Here is a 20,929-nt window from a genome sequence, read left to right as displayed (position 1 = left end):
ATAAGTCCAATTTACTCTCTCAATATAGCTCCAATCTAACTTTATAACCCTAAACTGTAATATCAGATATCTTGATCCCCAACTATTAGTAAAACTTTATAATTTAACTCTCTCAACAGTTTTGCTAATATGGCGCTTGATCCGGCCTATCTTGCTAAGTCATCCTGTGTGGTCCACATGTCATTCTCTGCCTCGTTTCTTTCTTCCTCTTCCTGTCTTCTTCTTGATGGTGGTGGTGTCTGCCTCGAACCCCGCCGCGCGTCTCCGGCTCTGCCACGCCTTGGTGTCTTGGTGATCAACACCTCAAACGCCGAGCACCTGGCGACGGCCGCCATGTGTGTACTGGCTCTTGAAGTGGTTGATGTAGTCGGCGGAGATGTCGATGGCATCGGTGGGTCGGGGAGGCTGCTGACGACAGCGGTGGCAAGGGTTCGCGATCGCGTCGCGGCCCCACACGAGCTCAACGGCGAATCCATCCGCGCTGCGGGCGAGGTTGCCGATGACAGCCATGGATTGCGCCACTTCGGGTCATCCGCCACCGCGCGGCTGAACCGGAACCCGATGACGAAGCTGCAGCACGCGAATGTGGTGACCTGGACGAGCAACATGAGCTCGCACTCCTCCATCGTCGGCGTCGGCGGTAGTAGCTCATTACAGGGGCGGATCCAGGAGGGATCAATAGGAGGATCAGAATAACTATACAAAATTATAGTCCCTCTTCTAATGAATACTCCCTCCTTCTCTAAATGTTTGACACCGTTGACTTTTTTAAACATGTTTGACCGCTCGTTTTATTCAAAAACTTTTGTGATATGTGTAAAACTATATGTATACATAAAAGTATATTTAACAACAAATCAAATGATAGAAAAAGAATTAACAATTACTTAAATTTTTTGAATAAGACGAACGGTCAAACATTTTTAAAAAAGTCAACGGCATCAAACATTTCGAGATGGAGATAGTATATGACAGAAAATTTTAGTGGGGCCTTCATGAGGGATCTCAGGCCATTCCCAACCCAATGACTAGGATGTCTATAGTATTAAATACGGTGCCACATAGGATGAAAAATAATGTGGCAAGTGAATAAATGAGGAAAGACAAGGAAACCATGTCTTGCATGAGATATGGTTTCTACACAACATCCAAGACATCATGTGAGATAAGTACCATTAAATTTAAGTATAGAATAGTGGTGTTTGCATTGGAAGAGTGGTGTCTACTACTAGTTTCTTAATGATGTGGAGTTTATGGAAACTATGTCTAATGTTTTGGGTTGGAAATGGCCTCATCGTTACAACAGGGGTAGTGGGGGCTCGAAACCCCATAGACCCCATGGTGGATCCACCACTGGTACCAGGTACCAGGAGGGAGCACACGTTCACCACGTGAAATCTCACCTATACAGAAGAAAGGAAAGGGATAAGTCACTTAAAGTATCCCGTAGCAACGGGATCCCGTTGTGTAGCTGCCCTCATTATTAAAGCTAGTGAAATTTGACTCCCTCAGCGGTTTTGATAGTAGTTTTTGCTGACGTGACACATTGAATTGGTCCACTATGTTGATGGAAAAAATACAGGTGAGGTCCACATGTAAGCCCCCTTCTTCCTTCTCTATCTTTTCCCCAACAAGCAGTAAGTGAAGGCGGCGGCGATGTTGATGGAGGCGCCGCAGGGAACGGCGGATGCAGCGGGCAAGGCGAGGCAACTCGGGGACTTCTCCACCAGGATTGGCTCCTCCAGGGTGGCCAGATCTTCTCCCTAGGCTCGTACGTTACCCCCAAGTTCAGGACCTTGTCAGCTGCGTCGCCGCAAGGACTCCACAGCCTGTGAGAGGGGGCCCGAGAAGAGGCTAGTGGTGGGGGCTGCCTCATCTCCTTCACGAGACCAGCACTACGTTCTCTCCCCACCATTACGTCGGCGCCACGAAGGAGCTCTATGCGGAGTTGGCCACGTCGACAACACCATCAAGGATCAGCAATGGTGGATCCACCATGGGGTCTGTGGGGTCTCTAGCCCCCACTACCCGTGTTGTAACCATGAGATCCCTCATGAAGACCTCACTAAATTTTTCTGTCATATATTCATTAGAAAAGGGCCTATAATTTTGTATAGTTTGTTCAGACCCTCCTATTAATCCCTCTTAGATCCGCCCCTGCCTGATACCACGTACCATAGGCGTGTGTGATACCTCGTCACCGGCGTCACTCCTCTGCAACCGGAGTAGCACATCACAGGCTGGTACCTGGTACCAGTATGGTACCAGCTGCATGGTGTGTAGTACCTGGTACATATGGAATCGGAGAGATTCAAGAGGATAGGACAGGGGAATCGATACTATCCGTATAAGCCGGAGAAAAAAATCAGCAAAGGAAATCATCTACCAAAAGAGAGAAAAGGAATTCAACCGGTGGTGAAGCATTGCCGACCGGGGAGGGGGAGGGGGGAGGAATCAAGCAGAGTGGAAGGTAGTGCGAGGGGTACCTACAGGTATCGAAGGAATGGATGCGAGCAGTGGCGCAACACCGCCGCCATGGGGAGGCGGCACGCCGCTGCACCGCCGCGCCGCGCGTTCTTGAGTCGGCAGGAGTAGCTTTGCGCGGCGCCGCCTTCCCCGACGCCGGCGAAGGAGAGCGGGCCGAGCGTCCTCCACGCCCAACGTGCCACCCCGTGCAGCTAGCCGCCGTCGTTGTGGTAGTCAGAGAGAGAGAGAGGGAGGACAGGAATGGGAAGAGATAAAGAAGAGGATAAGATGCTAGATATTTAGTGGTAGTAGTTATCCCGTGTGTACAGGATACTGTTGAGTAGTTTTTCTGTTTTATACTTGGAGGTTGAGGTATCCGGTATTGTGGCTAAATGGTACTAACGTATCAGATTAGATCTATATTTGAGGGAGTGAAGTGGACTTATTTCGGGCTAAGTGTGACTGTGTGAACCAAGTTGAGCCAAGTGCGGATCGAAAGAAAATTTATTTTTCAGATTCATTATTTTTATCTCAGCCGAGTTAAATAAATGCTGAAACAAAATTATTCTTTAAGAAAAGTTGAATAAGAAGGGATGGAATATAAAAATTCATTGAAAAAAAAACATCAGAGGTGCATCCAATTGTATTTTTTTCACTAAATAGCAAGGAGGCACAATTAATTCACGCTAATCTCTTATGTTACAACCGTTATAATGATATACTAACACGTTGTTGACTTTTGAATATAGGTTTGACAATTTATCTTATTAAAACTTTTTTACATAATTTCCATTTATTTTGTTGTAAGTTGTTTAATCACGAAAAATACTTTAAGCATGATGTACTCCCTCCGTTTCTAAATATTTTTTTTTGACACCGTTAACTTTTTAAGCACATGTTTGACCGTTCATCTTATTAAAATTTTTTTGAAATACGTAAAACTATATATATATATATACGTATATTTAACAATAAATCAAATAATAGGAAAAGAATTAATAATTACTTAAATTTTTTGAATAAGACTAACGGTCAAACATATTTAAAAAAGTCAACGGCGTCAAATATTTAGAAAAACAGAGGGAGTATATGTTATGCATTTGCACAAATTTTTAAATAAGATAAATGGTCAAACGTGCATCCAAAAGTCAACGGCGCCATCTATAAAAAAAATAGAGGGAGTATTGTTTAAGATAATAAAATAATAGGTTTAAGATTACAACAATTATTATTTTTATGTTTCAAAACTAAGCATTGTATAAGGCCGTGTTTAGTTTCTCCCTATTCCCAACTTTCTATCACATCATATCACATCAAAAAATTTTCTACACACATAAACTTTCAACTTTTTTTTCGAACTGCCAACTTTATTCAAACTTCCAACTTTTTTCAGGAACTAAACACACCCTAAGTTATATTTATTGTTTAAATTCCAAAATTTTGTTTGGAGTTTGTCAATAAATAGTTATGATGGAAGGAGAATACACCCTTGATATATTTGACATTTCTGAAAATTTGGAAAATACTCCATATTCGGCAACCTAAATAAATCAGGTTTCGGAAAAGTATGGTTGCATCTAAAAGCTTTCTGAAACTTCAATCTATCTACAAGGAAGATCTTTAATAGTATATATATTTTAGAACTCTTACCGGCATCGTGGGAGGTGCTTTGGGTATCCTGAAAATTTTTGTTTTGGTCATAGCGGGTAAAGTTGGAGAATAGGTCTTATAGAGCAGTTATTTTATAGTATACTTTTCTTCTCTCAATTATTATTACAGTCAAAAAAATTATTACAGTCTAATTTTTATTCTCAACTTATATTAAGTATACATTTCTCATCAGTCCAAACAAGACAATTTTAGTACACACGAACACATACCACAATACACATAATATCACACTCACACAGGTGTGAATGCATCCTTGATCTCACTAATTTGAGTGTAGTTTGACCATCATGCATCATGGATGGATAGATTGTCTAACACTTTGAGATGCCACGTTATCCCTTGAGCAGTGTCTCCCTGGCACCCTCTCACCAGGGTTTAAACTTTCGATTTCGGTAGGACCAAAATTTATGAAATTTCATGATTTTCGGTACTTTTTTGGACCCTTTTTTTTGGAAATTGTGATAGATTTTGACCGAATTTGAATAAACTTGTACCAACTGTAACAAAAATTTGAGAAATCCCGAAAATTTTGGTTGATATATTGATTTGCCGGTGGGATCCGAAATTTCAAACCGAAATTGCAATAGCCGCCTCCAAAAGCCCTTGGCCCCCACACGGCTAGCTGCTACACCATCTCTGTTTGATCCATTATATTGCCTCCAACGTTATTTGCACTAGGGCCGATTTCGCCATTGGGCTAACATGTCAGTCTACTGAATACACTACGAAAAAAGGTCTGCAAAAACAACAATTTTTTCCATGCGGGATGTAGCCTATCCAAATTCGCAATACCTGGATATGCCCCCATTCAACCGAATCTCTTTATATTTTGGGACAGAAGAAGTACTATGCATGGATGCTTTTGACCTACTTAATATAATTTCACACCAAATAGTAGTTTAATTCCGCTACCCCAATGTTTAAACTCCATATCACAAAATTATTTCTCTGATCTCCACTGACCACTGTACTATTGCTTATTGGGGCAGATTACTTTCGTAAGACATCTATGTTCTTCCATGATTTACCTTAATTGATTTAGAACCGACTTTTAATTTCTTCATAGCATTGAGAACTGTGAGGTGGTTACTAGCAGGTTTTAAGGAAACCGCTTCATTAGGACCAGGACCAAGGTCACTTTTTTGTGCAGTGTTAACCCTGACTACCATTATTCTTTTATATTTAAATTAAAGATTACTTAAACTCAACATCGAAAGGCTTCATTTTGAATTGTGTTGAACTTGCGTCTTTAAAAAATATTCCCTTTTTTTTTCATCCACAAATTGAACGTCTCTTTTTCTGTTTGGTAAATTGACATGCCAGCAACTAAAAGCTACTTTTGTGCAGCTACAAGCATATATAACACTATAGTGTGTAAATCAAGTCAATGCCAACACTACATATAGAATTTCTAAAACAACATAAGATGGCTCTTCATTAATAAGACATTTACTTCAGTTCAGGGTAGCACTGAACAGTTGGTACCATATATTTGCAGCATGCAGAAATATATTCTTTTCCAGCTAGCTACTCACATTATTCTACTAAAATACTGTCAAATATATATAGATATGCAATTTTTTTCACACCAAACTTGAGAAAGGTAACTAATATCTATGAAGTGCTGGAAATCAAGTATTTAATTTGGCATCTAGCTAATATCTTGTGCTTATATATATTAAGAAAAGACGTTCTCATGTGTGATGGTGTCGCTTATGTATCAATTCTAATAGTAGGAGAATCCAATACATTTGATATCACGCACGATAAATTTGCAAAGAATAGTAACAGCTATATGGAACTTTTGCGATCCTTGCACGCAAAATGTACACATTAATGACACGATTCATTGCATATATGACAACTGTTGATTAATGCTCTTATTTCTAAGAAAGCTAATTAAATGCATTACTAATGATCCAACTAATTATTACATTCTTTAGTTTGTACAAATAATACTTGTTTCCTATTAATGTTTATATTCTTACTTGTGCAAAAGTTGCAGAAATAATATTGTTACAAGGAATATTATTGATGCTAGGTACCAGCTAGTTATAATAGTTACTAACTTACCATAGTTACATGTCAAATTTACCCTGCTTTGATAATTTACGGTAGTGACGATCTTCCTTAAGAAAAAAAAACCTGTCTAATTAATTAACGAATCAAAGAGTAATGTAGAGACACATAATTAACTTACTTAACTAGTAGCAGTATCCCTATTATTATGCATATATAGTACCATGTATTTGCACGCATGGCCGGTCGCCACAGAAACATCATCTTAGGGCATGTTCAATGGTAGAGACGAATATGGTCTCTTAAACAATGCAAAATTATTAAGAGACCATGTCTTTATAATAGTTGAGACGACAAACACTCTAATCATTAACTCAAAAAATATTCCTTTTGTCAATATTCAATATTCTTTCTACTTTTTTTTACCCTCATGCAACTTTATTTCCATATTACAGTGATTAAGAGTCATTGTTAAGCCGTTGTCATGCGTAACAACGATGTTTTGTCTCTTCTCTTTCTCTTTCTTCCATGTCAACAAATATTCCTAATTAGCAATGCTGAGAGACCACTGTTGACAACCATTGTACATGCCCTTAAATTAGCTTAGAGTACATGCCAAAATTAACTTATATGCATATGCATGTTCATTACGGTAATAATTAGTTACCTACATGGACTAGTAGTAATCATGAAACTTTTCAATGCAGTTTGGACACATTAAAGAGCTAGCTAAACTGAAACATGTACTTTCCTATGGCATCATATTATTCATATCCCAACCGCTTGTCATTTTCCAACAATTGATAACAAAGGAGTCCCTGAATACAAGGGCATATGATATAACTTCAAGAAACATAAGGAGAGAAAACATTGCTGTGTGCATGCTGCATGGTCTTAGTCAAAGATGCCCCACCAAAGCTATGCTTCCTGTCTGTCTCTCACTCATCTATATATCAAACTCTAAAATATAATCCCCTGCCAATCATTTAGCCCCAGATATACCACGACTCTTCATAGAGAAATAAACTAGTTTAATTAGGCTTGTTTTAAATGTACTGTGTCCCATTAGAAATAGCTAGCTAGCTAGCCAGACTGAATCTAAGACTAAGGTTGCACCATATGAATACTTGCATTATTGTAGTTGTAGAAGCACGAAGCAAGTAAAAGGAAACCAACACCTGGCTCTAGCCTCCAAGTACTCACATATGTTCACACTGTATTCAGTTGCCACCATACATATATGTTCAGTTACCATTAACCCCAAAAATGCTCATTTTGCTACTTGCTAGCTGTTGTATATATTATGGCAAAAAAAAAAAAGCTCATTTGTCATAGAGAGATCAGAAAGTCCCAAATTAAGACTGACTACACTTCACTTCAGATGTTCAGTTAGAACCTTGAAACAGAAATCAAACAAACTTCAAACACAGCCGTAATTAATCTGCGATGAGACAAAGATTTTTTTTTTGTATATTGAACTAAATTAGACCAGGTTTTGTTTTTTGCAATTAGAACTGTTGCAATGGAACAGTAATCAGGGCTACAGCTAAGCTAACAAGAACTCATCCCCAAGCTTCCTCTTTTGGAGCAAACTCCCAAGCATTATAAAATGGTGCAAGTGGGCACCCCTTGCACCCTAGCCCAAGAACAAAGATGATACGCGAAAACCGGGCAATGCCTGTTACCTACCATCTCCATCCCCAACATCACCATCATCGTCTTCCTCGCCATCGTCGTCGTCGTTCGATTTTTCGCCTCAACGACATGGAGGATTTGGTGAAAAAAATTTCACCATTGGGATTAAATTCTCTTCTTGCCTCAACCAATGCATTCATGAATGATTAACACCTGATCAATTAGTCCATGAGCTAGCTAGCTAAGCTGAATTGATGATCACACACAGTGAGGAGGATCACTGTGTGTGAGGTGGCGGCTCCAGCTTGGAGCTCGACGACGACCGTCCATGGCGGTCAAGAAGCTCCCTCGCCAGCGCTTGCAAGTCGCCGCAGTCGCTGCCGTCGTCGTCGCCGCCTCTGCTGCTCGACGAGCCGTCGCCCATCCGGTCATAGGGGTGATGGTGCAGCTGCTGGTGGTGGTGTTGCTGCTGCTGGTATAGTCCCCACTGCGGCTGCGCCGCCGGCAGTGGGTCAAAGAGGGTGGACAGGTCGGCGGTGACCGGAATGTTGGCCGCCGACGACGATGGCAGGTCGGAGAAGTTGAAGTTGGCGGCGGCGGTCATCGGCATCAGTGGCTGTGGCTGTGGCGGCGCCAGGGTCGGCCCGGCGACGTAGGGCGGCGGCGACGGCAGCTCCATCGTCGAGAGGTGACCTTGCAGGTAGTTCAGCTCGGACTGGAGACCTGCCACCTGAGAGTACATATACACATGGGGAATTGAACCAGATCATCATCAGTAGAATGGACAGAAAATTAGTACTTGGCATAATCAGATCAAGAGAAAATGTAGGTAGCTATACTATATACAAAAAAATCTTAATGAAATGCTGATCATATTAGTAAAGAAAAGGAGGAGGAGAAATGGTTGGGAGCTATACTAGCTGCAGCTTCAAGAACTACTAGAGATTGATGCATCCTAATTCCTAGCTAGGGCTTGCTAAATTACCATTTTTCTTTTGTGGGTGTGAAATCCAAGCATGTATGCATACCCTCCTTGATTTCAGAGCAAGAGAGAGAGAGAGAGAGAGGGGGACAACAACCTGATGCATGATATAAAATGATGTGATAAATGGAGATATCATCATGCATCTATCTATCAATCTATCTATCAGAAGATTCAGAGAAAGAATGAAAGAAGAGAAAGCAAGAACAAGAGAGAGAGTAGATGATGGGATTTAATGATGAGATGGATGATGAGATGTGCACATCATCACTGGTAGGCCTGAGTAGTAGTGAGTAGTAACAGAAAGAGAGAAGTCCATTTCTCCAGATTAACTCCCTTGCTTAGCTTGCTAGCCTTCTCTCCTCCCCAAAAAAGGACCCCTTTGCCTTCTTCAAGAAAAAGACATCCATCCTTCCTCCAAAAACCAACCAAATCAAACCCAAGAAACCAAAACCAAAATAGAAGCTCGATCGATCGCACAACCACCATGACGAACATCTAAATGACTCGCCGCCACCGACGGCGACGATGAGGAGGAGGAGATCGAGTGAGTATGACTAGTATATACCTGGTGTTGGAGGTGGAAGATGTGGGCGACGCAGCCGTAGACGGGGTCGCGGAGGCGGGCCTGGGCCTCGTAGCAGATGGTGACGACGGCGTCGAGGCGGCGGTGCGCCGGGATCTGCTGCAGCAGCTTGGACACGTTGCTGGCGCCGAACACCTTGTGCACCGCCGCGAAGTGCGCCGCCCCGGCCTCCGAGTCGAAGTAGGGCGCGAAGATGCACCCCTGCACGCACTTCCGCCGCAAGAACTTGCACGCCCCGCACGGCCCACCTCCTCCTCCACCTCCGGCGCCGCCACCTCCTCCTCCTCCGCCGCCGCCGCTGCCGCTGCCGCTCGCGCTCACAACCACCGACGAGCTCATTCTTGGAATGAGCCCCCACCACCTAGTCTCTAGCTCTCTTCTCCTACCTGCTAGATGTTGTTACCTTGGCTTGTGTAGGGTTAAAACTAACTCAAGATCGACCGACTAGTAGCAAGAGAGAGATAGACAGCGAAAATTGTTTGTTTCTCTCTTTAATTTCTCTCTCTAGAACTGAATCGATTTTCTTTCTCACAAATGGTAGAGAGAGAGAGAGTGTGTGTGGAGTAAGAATGGAGGAATGAGGTGGGGGCGGCTGTACATATAGGAGGGAAGAAGGGCAAAAGCGTAAATACAGCAGCAAAGTGATAAGTAGGCTGTTTGCAATCCCATTGGTGGAGGCTGGTGTATATATCCATATATTTCTATACTAGTCCCTACTTAATTACTGCCAATTTTGGGCCTCACTAGCTTTATTTACTTTATTTTTATTTCTTTCTATGTTTTCTTAAATGCATTTTTATTTCTTTATGTTGTTGCTGGAATTATATATATTAATGGAATTTTTTTATTTAGGTCATATATAAATGTATATCAGCTACTAGGTGGTTTTCTATCTCTATGTGTTTTCTTTTTGGTGCCGTTGTATTGATGAGACTTTAAAGCCAAGGCAAATGCTTGCAATTGGCCTTGGCAACAAGTACACTTCTCTTTCTCAAAGGGTTAGAATATTGCGTGAAGCAAACTGGCCTGGCTGGGGGAGAACAGCAAAGACCGAAAATTAATGCCAATTGCATCCATCCATTCGCTCTCATCTCTCTTTTTTTGTTTTTTTGGGTTAGTTTCTCTCTCTGTCACCACCATATATATATTGATCACATTTCACACCACCTGCACAGACCAACAAGGATGATCTCGTCGCATGCACTCTCTCCCATGTGATCCTAACATGACATTCTTCCACTCAATACGCCACACACAAAATTGTTAGTTTTTTTTAATCATACCAGAACTTTTATTTAGATAAATTATAGTGTATGTATATATATATAGTTAAGCACAAAAATAAATTATAATGCAGACAGGGTAACCCCAAATATTGACTAGGATGATGTAAAAATCTTATTTTAGCACAAATTGAGGGTGGATAATCGGGATAATATACGAAATAGAACCGCTAATGCTATCAATGGTAGCTTATCTTTTCCATTCAGTATAAAAGTATACTTCACCGATTTATTACCCCATACAATTTGAGCGAGTAACCGACAAAAGTTTCTAAACATAGATTATCAATTGTAATATATCATTATTTATATTTTTTAATTCATTCCCCAAATAATACAAATGCTACGATTATCGGAGGCATCTTCTAAGTTTAGCGTATTGGCACACTGACATGATGGTGATTGTCCAGATAAACTTCTAAACATAGATAGAACTAATGTTACGAATCGTAACGTAACTATTTAATCTATTTCAATTCATTCCTCACAGAAAAATATATTCATCGTTTAATAATCCCACATAATTAGAGCGATTGTGGATGTAAACTTCTAAATATAGATAGCACTAGTGTTACGAATCGTAACGTAACTAATTATTTAATCTATTCCATACCTCTTAACAACTATATATATCATCATTTAATCGTTCCACATAATTAGAGCCGTGGATATAAACTTCTAAACATAGATGGATAATGACATATATGATACACCAGATCATAATGCTAGTGCTATATGAATTGTAAGATAACAATTTAATCTTTTGCAAAACATGTAGTTAAAAAGAATAAAACGGTAGGTTTATCGGTCACATATTCTAAACTTAGAGCTCTAACACAAATACATTCTATTAATCATGCCATATCTAGATAAACTTCTAAACATAGATATAGTTCTAGTGTCATGAGTCGTAATGTAACTGTGTACGTAATCTATTTCATTCCTGATGAAAAAAATATTATATATCATCGATGGTCCTATAAAATTAGAGCGATTGTGGGTGTAAACTTCTAAATTAACATAGATAGATCAAGATATAATGACATATCATGAGAGCGACTGCATAGATATAGACTCTTTAACATGGATTTCATCTAATATGGAGTGGTTTAATTAGTAGATTTGATATAAGATGGTAATGTTGTTTTACTTTTATCTTAGCAAGGACTAGTAGTGTCAAGGTAGAAAGCCAACTTCTCCAATTTACTGTTTGAATGCAGTGGTGTAAGTAAATGGTTTTATTGTTCTTTTAGTAGACAGCATAAAATAATATATGTAAAACTATAGCTTGTAGGTGACATCCTCTAATCGACAATATCAGTTTTTTGTTCTATATTTTCGCACATTATAACCAATATGTGGTGATATGATTTTTCAGACATAGATATAATCTATAATGCCACATATATACATTCAATCAAAATTTCCGCAATATAACCGAAGTGGTTGATATGAACATCTAAAGTTAGATGGAGAGCAAAATGGGCTGGATTATGTATCAGTAATATATTACCGTCATAAATAGCGTATATAATTTATTATTTTTTGCTGGCTTTGGATTATATCACTAAAAAAGTGCAGTTATTTTTTTCGACGTATCTATCTAGCTAACGCAAGGGTAGAAATTCAAGAGCTCCAAAAAGTTATTCTTTGAGTATGAAGGCTTAATTAAATATATAGCTAGCTGCCAGCTGCATCCGTACGTTGTCAACGTATGCATGTTATGAACTGCTGCCTAGCTTTGGACTCTCTTCATTCAGTGATCGATCGATCAGGTGAGAAGTAAAGTAAATGTGTGGCTCTGATCTGCATTCTGCAACGCGCTAGCTACCTTAAGCTTACTGCATTGCTCATCTCACATCCGTTACAAAGTGTACGTACCACACATGTTAAGCCAAACAGAGAGAAGAAAATTAAAGCAAATGAAAGAGAAAAATAAAAAGGACACGACAATGACCATCTGTATCCGGAAACCGTTGCAGAGCATGCGTGAATTTCGAGGCATCGATGGATCGATCCATGCATGCCAGACATGCATGGGAATCACCGCCAGCCATCAGCTCTCGACACTTCACCGCCTGCAGTTACAACTTACAAAACTTTATATTTCCTTGAGGTTACATTTGACCAAGATCATATACGCGTAACACGTATATATAATTATGCAGTAGTTTAATTTCTATATGAAAGATTTTCTCATATACATATAATACATGTATAATATGTATGAGATGTCAAGATAATGGGTTACAAAGGATGTGATTGTGAAATAAAAATAGATGCAGGGTCAGGATAATATGGGGTGCGGTGGAGGTTAAAACTTATCCTTTAAAGAGTGAGATAATACTTCTCAAACCCAATTTTCAAACATGTCATACATAAATATATGTATGGACAATGATTTTATCAGTTTTTCCATAATCACATGTGTTATTACAGAAAAGAGTACCTCTTCCTTGGGTAAGATATAGTAACATGTAAATATGTGTGAATGATGTGTGCACAGTTTGAACCAAAGCATATGCTAGCTTCTAGGTAGATGCAGCACTAGAGCTGGCATGCATGGACTGTGTGATCACTGTACAGTATGGCCTGATTGATCAGGAGAGTGTGTACCAAGCAAACCCTTCTCTCCCCCTCTCTCTCTCTCTCTCTCTCTCTCTCTCTCTCTCTCTCTCTCTCTCTCTCTCCCATACACACAGAGAATAATGTGCATCTGAGATCTATAGATGGATGCGTGGAAGCCAAAAGACGGCACCCTGGCTAGGTAAGAAACTTGCATGCTTGACCACACCTCTCAAATTCACCACTTAAAGTTTTTTGTGACCCAAACACACAATCTTATCACAATTTAATTAATTAATTATGGGCCAGGTGTCCATTGATCCATCGTTAATTTCTAGTTATACTAATCATCAAATTAATTGTCACATCAAACTGGAATTCATGATCAATAATTGACAACGTACAACTGTATCACTGATAAAAAAAAACATGGAGTCCTAGCTACAAAATTCTTCAATGTCAGTACTAACCATCCATATGGAGAATGCTGCTAAATAGTACTGCACTCTTTCAAATTGAGAATATGCGTACATATTTAGCTTATACCCTAAATATATACATATATAAAAAATACCCCTGGAGTTGAAGAAATACCATGCATCAAATAGATCCAAAAGTGGTTATTTCCTTTTTGTCCTTTCTTAAGTTCTCCATTTCCACAGAACTACTATAGACAAATTAAACCACTTTTTTTGGTTGAAAGTATCCATTGCTTTATTAGTTGTGCTTATATATATTACACATTAATTCCTTAGCAAGCATCTGCTGAATTATTTATTCTTTTATGCAAGGAATTAAGATAATTAAAATGAATTGGTCAGCAACAGAATTTGGTACTACTACTTTACAGGTCAAGTGAACTCCAGGCATATATATGGATGTACATACAGTTGAGATCACATTTTTTTGTCTTGCATTGCTCCTGAACCTTTTGTCCTTTGCAATATATCTTGGACGGCAGCAAAGCAGTTACTTCAACTTTATTCTGATATTTAGGAGAAACTGTTGGATGGATCCATGCAGGATCCAGAAAACATGGTAGTGATTTACAAAAGCTGTACTAACGTAGCTTTCTCCTTGGAGCAGCTCCAATGTGATCCATCGATATGAGAGGCTCCAGTTTTTGTCAAAAGTATTATAAAAATATATATGTGGCTACGTACCAGCAGTATTGTACTTGCCACTGACGCCAAATTAAACCATTCAAACTAATATAATTAAATTAATTAACTGTGTAACGTACGTTTAATTAATTTATTCATACATTTTTAATTAACTTTAGTCACGATAGTAGCAAGCTTGATGCGTTGATCAGGTGACCTGTTTCTTGCAGCGTTTGTTCTATCTGGAAGCTAGCTGGTTAATTTTGACTAGTTTCTTGCAGCCGTACACAGCCAATGTTTCCATTCATGTTTGTATATGTAGTCTACGATCGACTTGATGTATTTATTCGCATACAAGGAATGTAGGCAGAGCACTAGCTACAGGACAAAGGCACCATATTTTTCCATCGATTTTAACAATTTAGCAACTTCTTAACTTAATATGATGCAAGAGAGGAAGAGACTGCATCGATTTCTGTGTATTATATATGAAAAAAAATGTTTTAGTAATAACTTCTTACCGCTGAGTTTTCTGAACTTTTTCCTCACGGTCACAATTAAGCAATTTTAGGGGCTCCTTTCAAACGTGGAATTGAAAAACGGAGAAATAGAAAAAGCAGAGGATTTCGACACGTATACTAAAGGATTATAAAATACAGAAAAAATATAAAAATAGTCGTTTGATTAGACCTGAGAAAAAACATATAAATCAGATATAAGAAAGATAGTCTTGAAGGATAATTAATTTCTAAGATGTTGGAGCTCTTGGTAACTTATTTTGTTTTTAAAACCTCTATAGGATTGACTATTCTATAGAAATTTTAAAGGACGATTAAATCCTTCGTTTTAAAACCATTCCTAATTATTTCTCCAATAGAATTAAAATCCATTAAAATTTCTATGTGTTTTTCCAGTAAAAAAAAAATCAAATGGACCCTAATAACATGAAGGCCCGTAGAAACACAGAGTTAGATCATCTAGGTGCATGCATGCAAGAATTTTATGATAGTATTGTCGGAATAAACAGTTTTTGTGATTTTTTTTAGCATACCTTGGCCTAGTAACATAAAAGCCCGTGTGGCCCATTGTTTAGTGTTGGTGGGATTAATCTCCACAAAGTGAGTTTAATTAATTAAGCAGGTTGGGCCAGTATACGATCGACATGTTCCAAACATAACACATGTTAAGCCTTTTACATGAAGAAATGATCTAAGTATAAGTACGTCCCAATAGCTAATTAGACCTAGTTTTATTTCAAATTTTGAGATATAAGACGAATTTCTTTGATAGATTTGACTTAGGTACGTTTAGCGAGTTTTGAGGAATTTGACTTAGATTTGACATATTTTTATATCATTTAAGTTGGATTTGATATACATTTTTTAACAGATTTGACAGACATTTTACAAATTTGACTTAGATTTGTAAAAACTACTAAACATACTCATAATTTGACAGCATCCATCCTTATCTGTATATAGTTTCTTTCATTTTCTTTCTTTTAGAGGTATTTTGGTCTTTTTATCCTGTATATTCCATACACTCCTAACACTTGGTTAGAAAAGGGTCGGACAACGAGTTCCACTACTACATGATAGATTTTCCTGGACGTCGGCCCCTTTTGTTTCCATGCAGTCCGTAAGTGGAACCGCATGGAAAAATAGGGGGACAAGCGCTGGGCTGTCACCCACACGGGAAAACGCATTATCCCATGCGGGCGACTAAGCCAACCGCACACAAATTGTCACTCGCACGGGCCCACCTCTTTTAACCGCGCCCGCGCACACCATCTCCCACTCCACTCCTCTCCTCCTCTCATCCCACTCTCCTCTCCTCTCGTCCACTCTCTCTCGGCCGGCCAGCGGCGCGGCAGCATGTGGCCGGCGCGCGGCCCCTCCCTCCCACTCCCTTGACTGCGGGAGCAAGCGGCGGCGGCGGGCGACCACGGTGGCCCCTCTTCCCCTCTCTCCCCTCCCCTTGCAGATCCGGCGGAGGGGAGGCATGGGGGCGGCGGATCCAGCGGCGCGCGCCCCCTCCCCTCCTTCCCCTTGCAGATCCGGCGGAGGAGGGCCGGCGGATCCGGCAGCGCGCGCCCCCTCCCCTCTTTCACCTTGCATATCCGGCGGAGGGGGCAGCGGATCCGGCGGCGCGCGGCCCCTCCCCTCCCTCCCCTTGCAGATCCAGAGGAGGGGAGGCATGGGGGCCCAGTGGAGCGGCGGCATGCGTCAGCGGCTGGCATGGAGGTGGGCCGACGGCGTCGGCGACCGGTGGATATATCTCCCTCTTCCTTCTCTCTTTGTTATTTGTGATTCTTTGTAATTTGTGAGATGCGTTCTTGGAGTTCATTTGTTGCTGCGAGATGTGTTCTTGTGATGTGAGAGTTCATTTGTTGATGTGACATGTGTTCTTATAATGTGAGATCATTGTTTGTCGATGTGCGACTATGGATCCGGCGCCGGCGACGAGAGCGAGCAGCGGATCCATAGCCAGTGACGGGAGTAGGCAGCAGATCCGTAGCCGGTGACGGCGGTGGGCCTAGGTTAGGTGGCGGCGGCGGATTAGGGTTGGGTTTTTTTTTTCTTTTTTTTGTTTCGATTTTTTGTTTTTCCGTGCGGGCGGCGTAAACTCCCGCACGCGAAAATCACGATTTTCCCAGACGACTGGGTGCGTGCGGGCCGCCCTCCCGCACGCAAAAATCGTTTAGCCCGCACGAGATAATTGGAATTTGTCGGTAATACGGGCCCGGGGGTACGCACAGTAAAGGGAAAGAATCTTCCTATCTGACCACGTGGCAGCGCGGCTTACTTTTCTCCCCCTTCCCTCGGGGGGTGGGGGGGTCGAGCGGTTATGAAGTGGCCGGGGGGCCTCGGGGTGCCCCGGTGCACCCCTCGGGCCCTTGGAGCGGCGATGCCACGAGGCCCTCACCCGGCTGCCATGTGGCGGCTAAGTGAGCAGAGCAGGAGGCGCTGCCCAGCACTTTAAATGAGCAGTGCCGCAACCGTCTCTCGCCGCATTTAATGCGGCGTGGGCAGGCATGCGGCGCCGCCCTATTGACGCACGTCGATCGGCCTTGACCGGTCTGTGACCGATCGCAGGCGGATGGGACGGGTGGCAGTGCACCCATGTTCTGCCCTATGTCAGGCGGAGTGGGGGCAGGTATTGTCACGCCTAGAAATTCCCGAATAGAATTCCAAGCAGAATGTGCATTAAAATCCCCGTCCAGGACCGGCCGGGGTACACAAACGACAATGTTGACATTCGGATCCACGTCTTACAAACATCATAAAAGTCTTACATAAATGCAGCGGAAAAAAACGAGAGACAACAGGAGCTAAGCCTTGGCTAGAACTGCAGCGGGAACACCACTCCACAGGCATCCTCGACGGCACGGACGAAGCCTACTCCTCGGAGAAACCTCCATCTGACACATACTCGTACTCTGGGGTTGGGAAAAAAATAGAGCAAGACTGAGTACTACCCACTGTACTCAACAAGTCATACCGGAATAGGGGTATGATGCAGGGAATTATCAAAGGAGAGCTAGAGTGGTTCATTTGCATAAAGCGAGCATTTATAAACAGAAGTTGAAAGAATTAAAAAGTTGCAATAATTAATTAATATTGATCATCCGCTGTCCAACGCTATCCCACGTTGCAACAGGCCCAACCATCCACCTATACTATCCAATTTCATTAGACTAAACTAGGGTAAGACTAATCACGGTGAATCTGGTTGACCGCCCATAACCGCGGGCACGGCTATTCGAATAGTTTTACTCTGATCAGACATGTACAACTGTACCCACAAGACATAGCCCCACGACACGTTTCCGTGCGCCGACATGCCACCATGACATACCGGAAAGAGGCCGTGACAGGACCCTTCGCATAACCCCCTCTAGCCAAGCACACCACACCTCAGGTTTCACCCCCGTCCCCAGCGGGCGACGGGCAGTCCCCTCTCGTGCCTAGGTGAATCTGGAAGCCGCATAGGCCGTCGCAGGGCCCATCCAAACTCCATCACGCCCACCCTTGCCTGGATGCGTCAGCTAGGGAAAAGCTACACTACAAGCCCAGCCGTTGCCCACGCTGGCTTGTGGTAAGTACGATAAGTTCTTCTAGGGCATCCCGCGAACCGGTCCTTAATTGCCATGGGCGCGACTAGCAAAACCATGCACCCACAACCCACCATGTGATTCATTTTATTTAACCAACACCAGAGCGGTGATACTAATCCAACATTATCATATAAACCTATAGTCTAGGTTTTAAATGAGATTCCCCATTGTGTGCTAGTTGAACTAAGCATGACTAAGCAATTCCTAGTCCAAAGTCTAATCATGTTATAACCCAAGCTAAATAAGGAGCATGGTATCCAAAAAGCATGGCTGTAACAATAGGTAACAATCCCATAGTATAATTGCAAAACAAATGCGGTATTTGAAAGAAAACATTAGGACATTTGCAATATAGGATCAATATGATCAAGTAACAAGCATGACTTGCCTTGCTCTGCTACTGGAGGAACCTCAGCGACTATTTCGAAGTACACCGGAGCGTCGGAAGAACCGGAATCTAGCGACATACAAGGCAAACATTGCAAACAGGCTATAAGACTACTGAAACAGAGAACAAAACCATTTTTAATGGATTCTACACATTTTTCTTGATTTACTGAGACTTGAATGGGCTTAAACAGAGCTCGGATGAATTAGTTATGAATTTTAGAAGATTCACTGTGTTTATTACTATAACAAAAATCCTTAAATAATTTATTGCGCAATATTTTCCAGGGCTGACGTCAGCATGGGGGGAGGCGCGGCGCCGACAGGCGGGCTCCACTGGGCAGCGACTCAAGGGGGGCGGTTCACTGTCACACCCTAAAAATTTCAAATATATAAATTGTTGTTTAATTGGAATTATTAGAATTGATTTTAAAAGCCCAGAAGAGAAGATCTAATTTTAAATAATAAATTCCAATATAAAATGGGGCTAGATAAAATTTTATTAAATACTTTGCTTAATTCTATAATTCCTAGATTTTTCTGGGATTTATTTGAGCTAAGAAAGTATTTTTAATAAATGGAATTGCATTTCATGAATAATTTAAATGGAAAAAGGTTTTTAAAAGTCTCTTTTGGCTTTGGGCCGAAAGTCGGCCCAAAACCTTCTCTCTCTCCTCCTCGGCCCAAGTCGGCCCAGTCCGCAGCCGCAGCCGTCGCTCGCGCGCGCGTCCGCCCGCTGACAGGTGGGGCCCGCCTGTCAGACTCGTCGTCTTCCTCGCGCCGCCGCCGCCCGAAACCCTAGCACCGCGCCGCCGCCGTCTCTTTCCAAATCCGGCCGATCCTTTCCGTTTCTGGTGAAATCAATAGAGGGGAAATGATCTTCTCGATCTCCTCTACCTTTTCCCTTTTGGAACTTCGGCTAAAATCGTTTGGAAAGCGGAGGATTCGATCTCGAATCGGATCGGTCTCTCTCCTCCGAACCCTAGACTTTCCTTCTCGTCGCCGGCCGCCGTGGGCCTTCGCCGCCGTGTTCTTGCCCCTATAAAAGGATCCCCGGTGTCTCCGCTACCCGTCGCCACCCTCGCCTTCGCCTCTCGTCGTCCGTAGAGCCCTAGCGCCGTGAGTCCTCGCGCCGCCGTCGTCGCCGCCGCTCCAGCCGTGCGCCGCCGTCGCTCCAGTCGTCGCCGTCGCTCGGGAAGGCCGCCGTCGTGGTCGCCGTCGCGTCGCCGTCCTCGTCCGCCCCTTCGTCGTCGCTGTCGACCGCCGGAACTCCGTCGCCGTCGTCAAGCCGAAGGTTGCCGCCGCTTCTTCCTCGTCGCCGACGTCGTCCGGTCATCGTCCGCCGTCGCTTTGGTCGTCGGTGAGTTCGCCGTGCCGTCCGCTACCCGTAGGTGCTCTCCGTTCGCGCCGCCACGCCGTCGTTCGCCGGCGAGCTCGCGCGGTTCGGTCGCCGCCGGAGATGACGTCATCGCCGACGTCATCGATGCCGTCCGCCGTGGTCCGGCCGTGGACCGGTCGATCTCGGCCGTTCGTTTTGGATGGATCGATCTCGGCCGTCCGTTCCCGTGAACCGTCGCTGTGCACCCGGTCCACCGCTAACCCTAGCCGCTGACGCAATAAATCCTCTTTTCCTTTTCAAAAATAATTCATTATTGCGTCATAATTCAATTAAAATCCATATAAGTGTTTTAATCCGATTTAATCTTTAAAAATTCATAACTAATTCATCTTAGCTCGGATTTAGTTGGTTCAAGTCTCTAAATTTTTCTAAAATTGAGATCTACATGTTAAAAATATCTACATGTACTGTTCATGCTTGTTTATGTGCTGTTTTGGTGTTTTGCTCTTTTCTGTTTAGATTCCGACGTTTCCGGAGAGTCCGTTTTCGCAGGAGAAGAATTTGAAGAGTTCCAAGGCCAGCAAGGCAAGTCACACAGATCCCAAATAACCCTTTGAACATGTTGATCCCGTTTAAAGCTATTGTTTCTATTCAACTATTGCATTTATTTTCGAATGTCATTGGGTGGAATTAACCTATTGTTTGTTATAGCCCTTTTGTTCTTGATTACTTTATTCCTTGATACCTTGGGTTCTTATAAATTGACTAGTTGAGCT

The 20,929-nt window shown here is 42.2% G+C and overlaps 1 protein-coding gene across 1 annotated transcript; it reads right to left on the bottom strand.

The window, feature by feature from the left end:
• Positions 1–7,636: 7,636 nt before the first annotated feature.
• Positions 7,637–9,875, bottom strand: LOC127753172 (LOB domain-containing protein 30-like). The gene is made up of 2 exons (XM_052278639.1): positions 9,342–9,875; positions 7,637–8,521 (listed from the first exon to the last, which is right to left on the bottom strand). The coding sequence occupies exons 1-2, from the start codon at positions 9,696–9,698 to the stop codon at positions 8,069–8,071; spliced, it is 810 nt and encodes a 269-aa protein (XP_052134599.1). The 5' UTR covers positions 9,699–9,875; the 3' UTR covers positions 7,637–8,068.
• Between the last annotated feature and the right edge of the window lie 11,054 nt (positions 9,876–20,929).

Source organism: Oryza glaberrima, chromosome 10 (assembly GCF_000147395.1).
Source record: "Oryza glaberrima chromosome 10, OglaRS2, whole genome shotgun sequence".
Lineage (NCBI taxonomy): Eukaryota > Viridiplantae > Streptophyta > Magnoliopsida > Poales > Poaceae > Oryza > Oryza glaberrima.
Note: the sequence above shows the minus strand (reverse complement) of the source record. Positions and strands in the feature narration are given on the sequence as shown.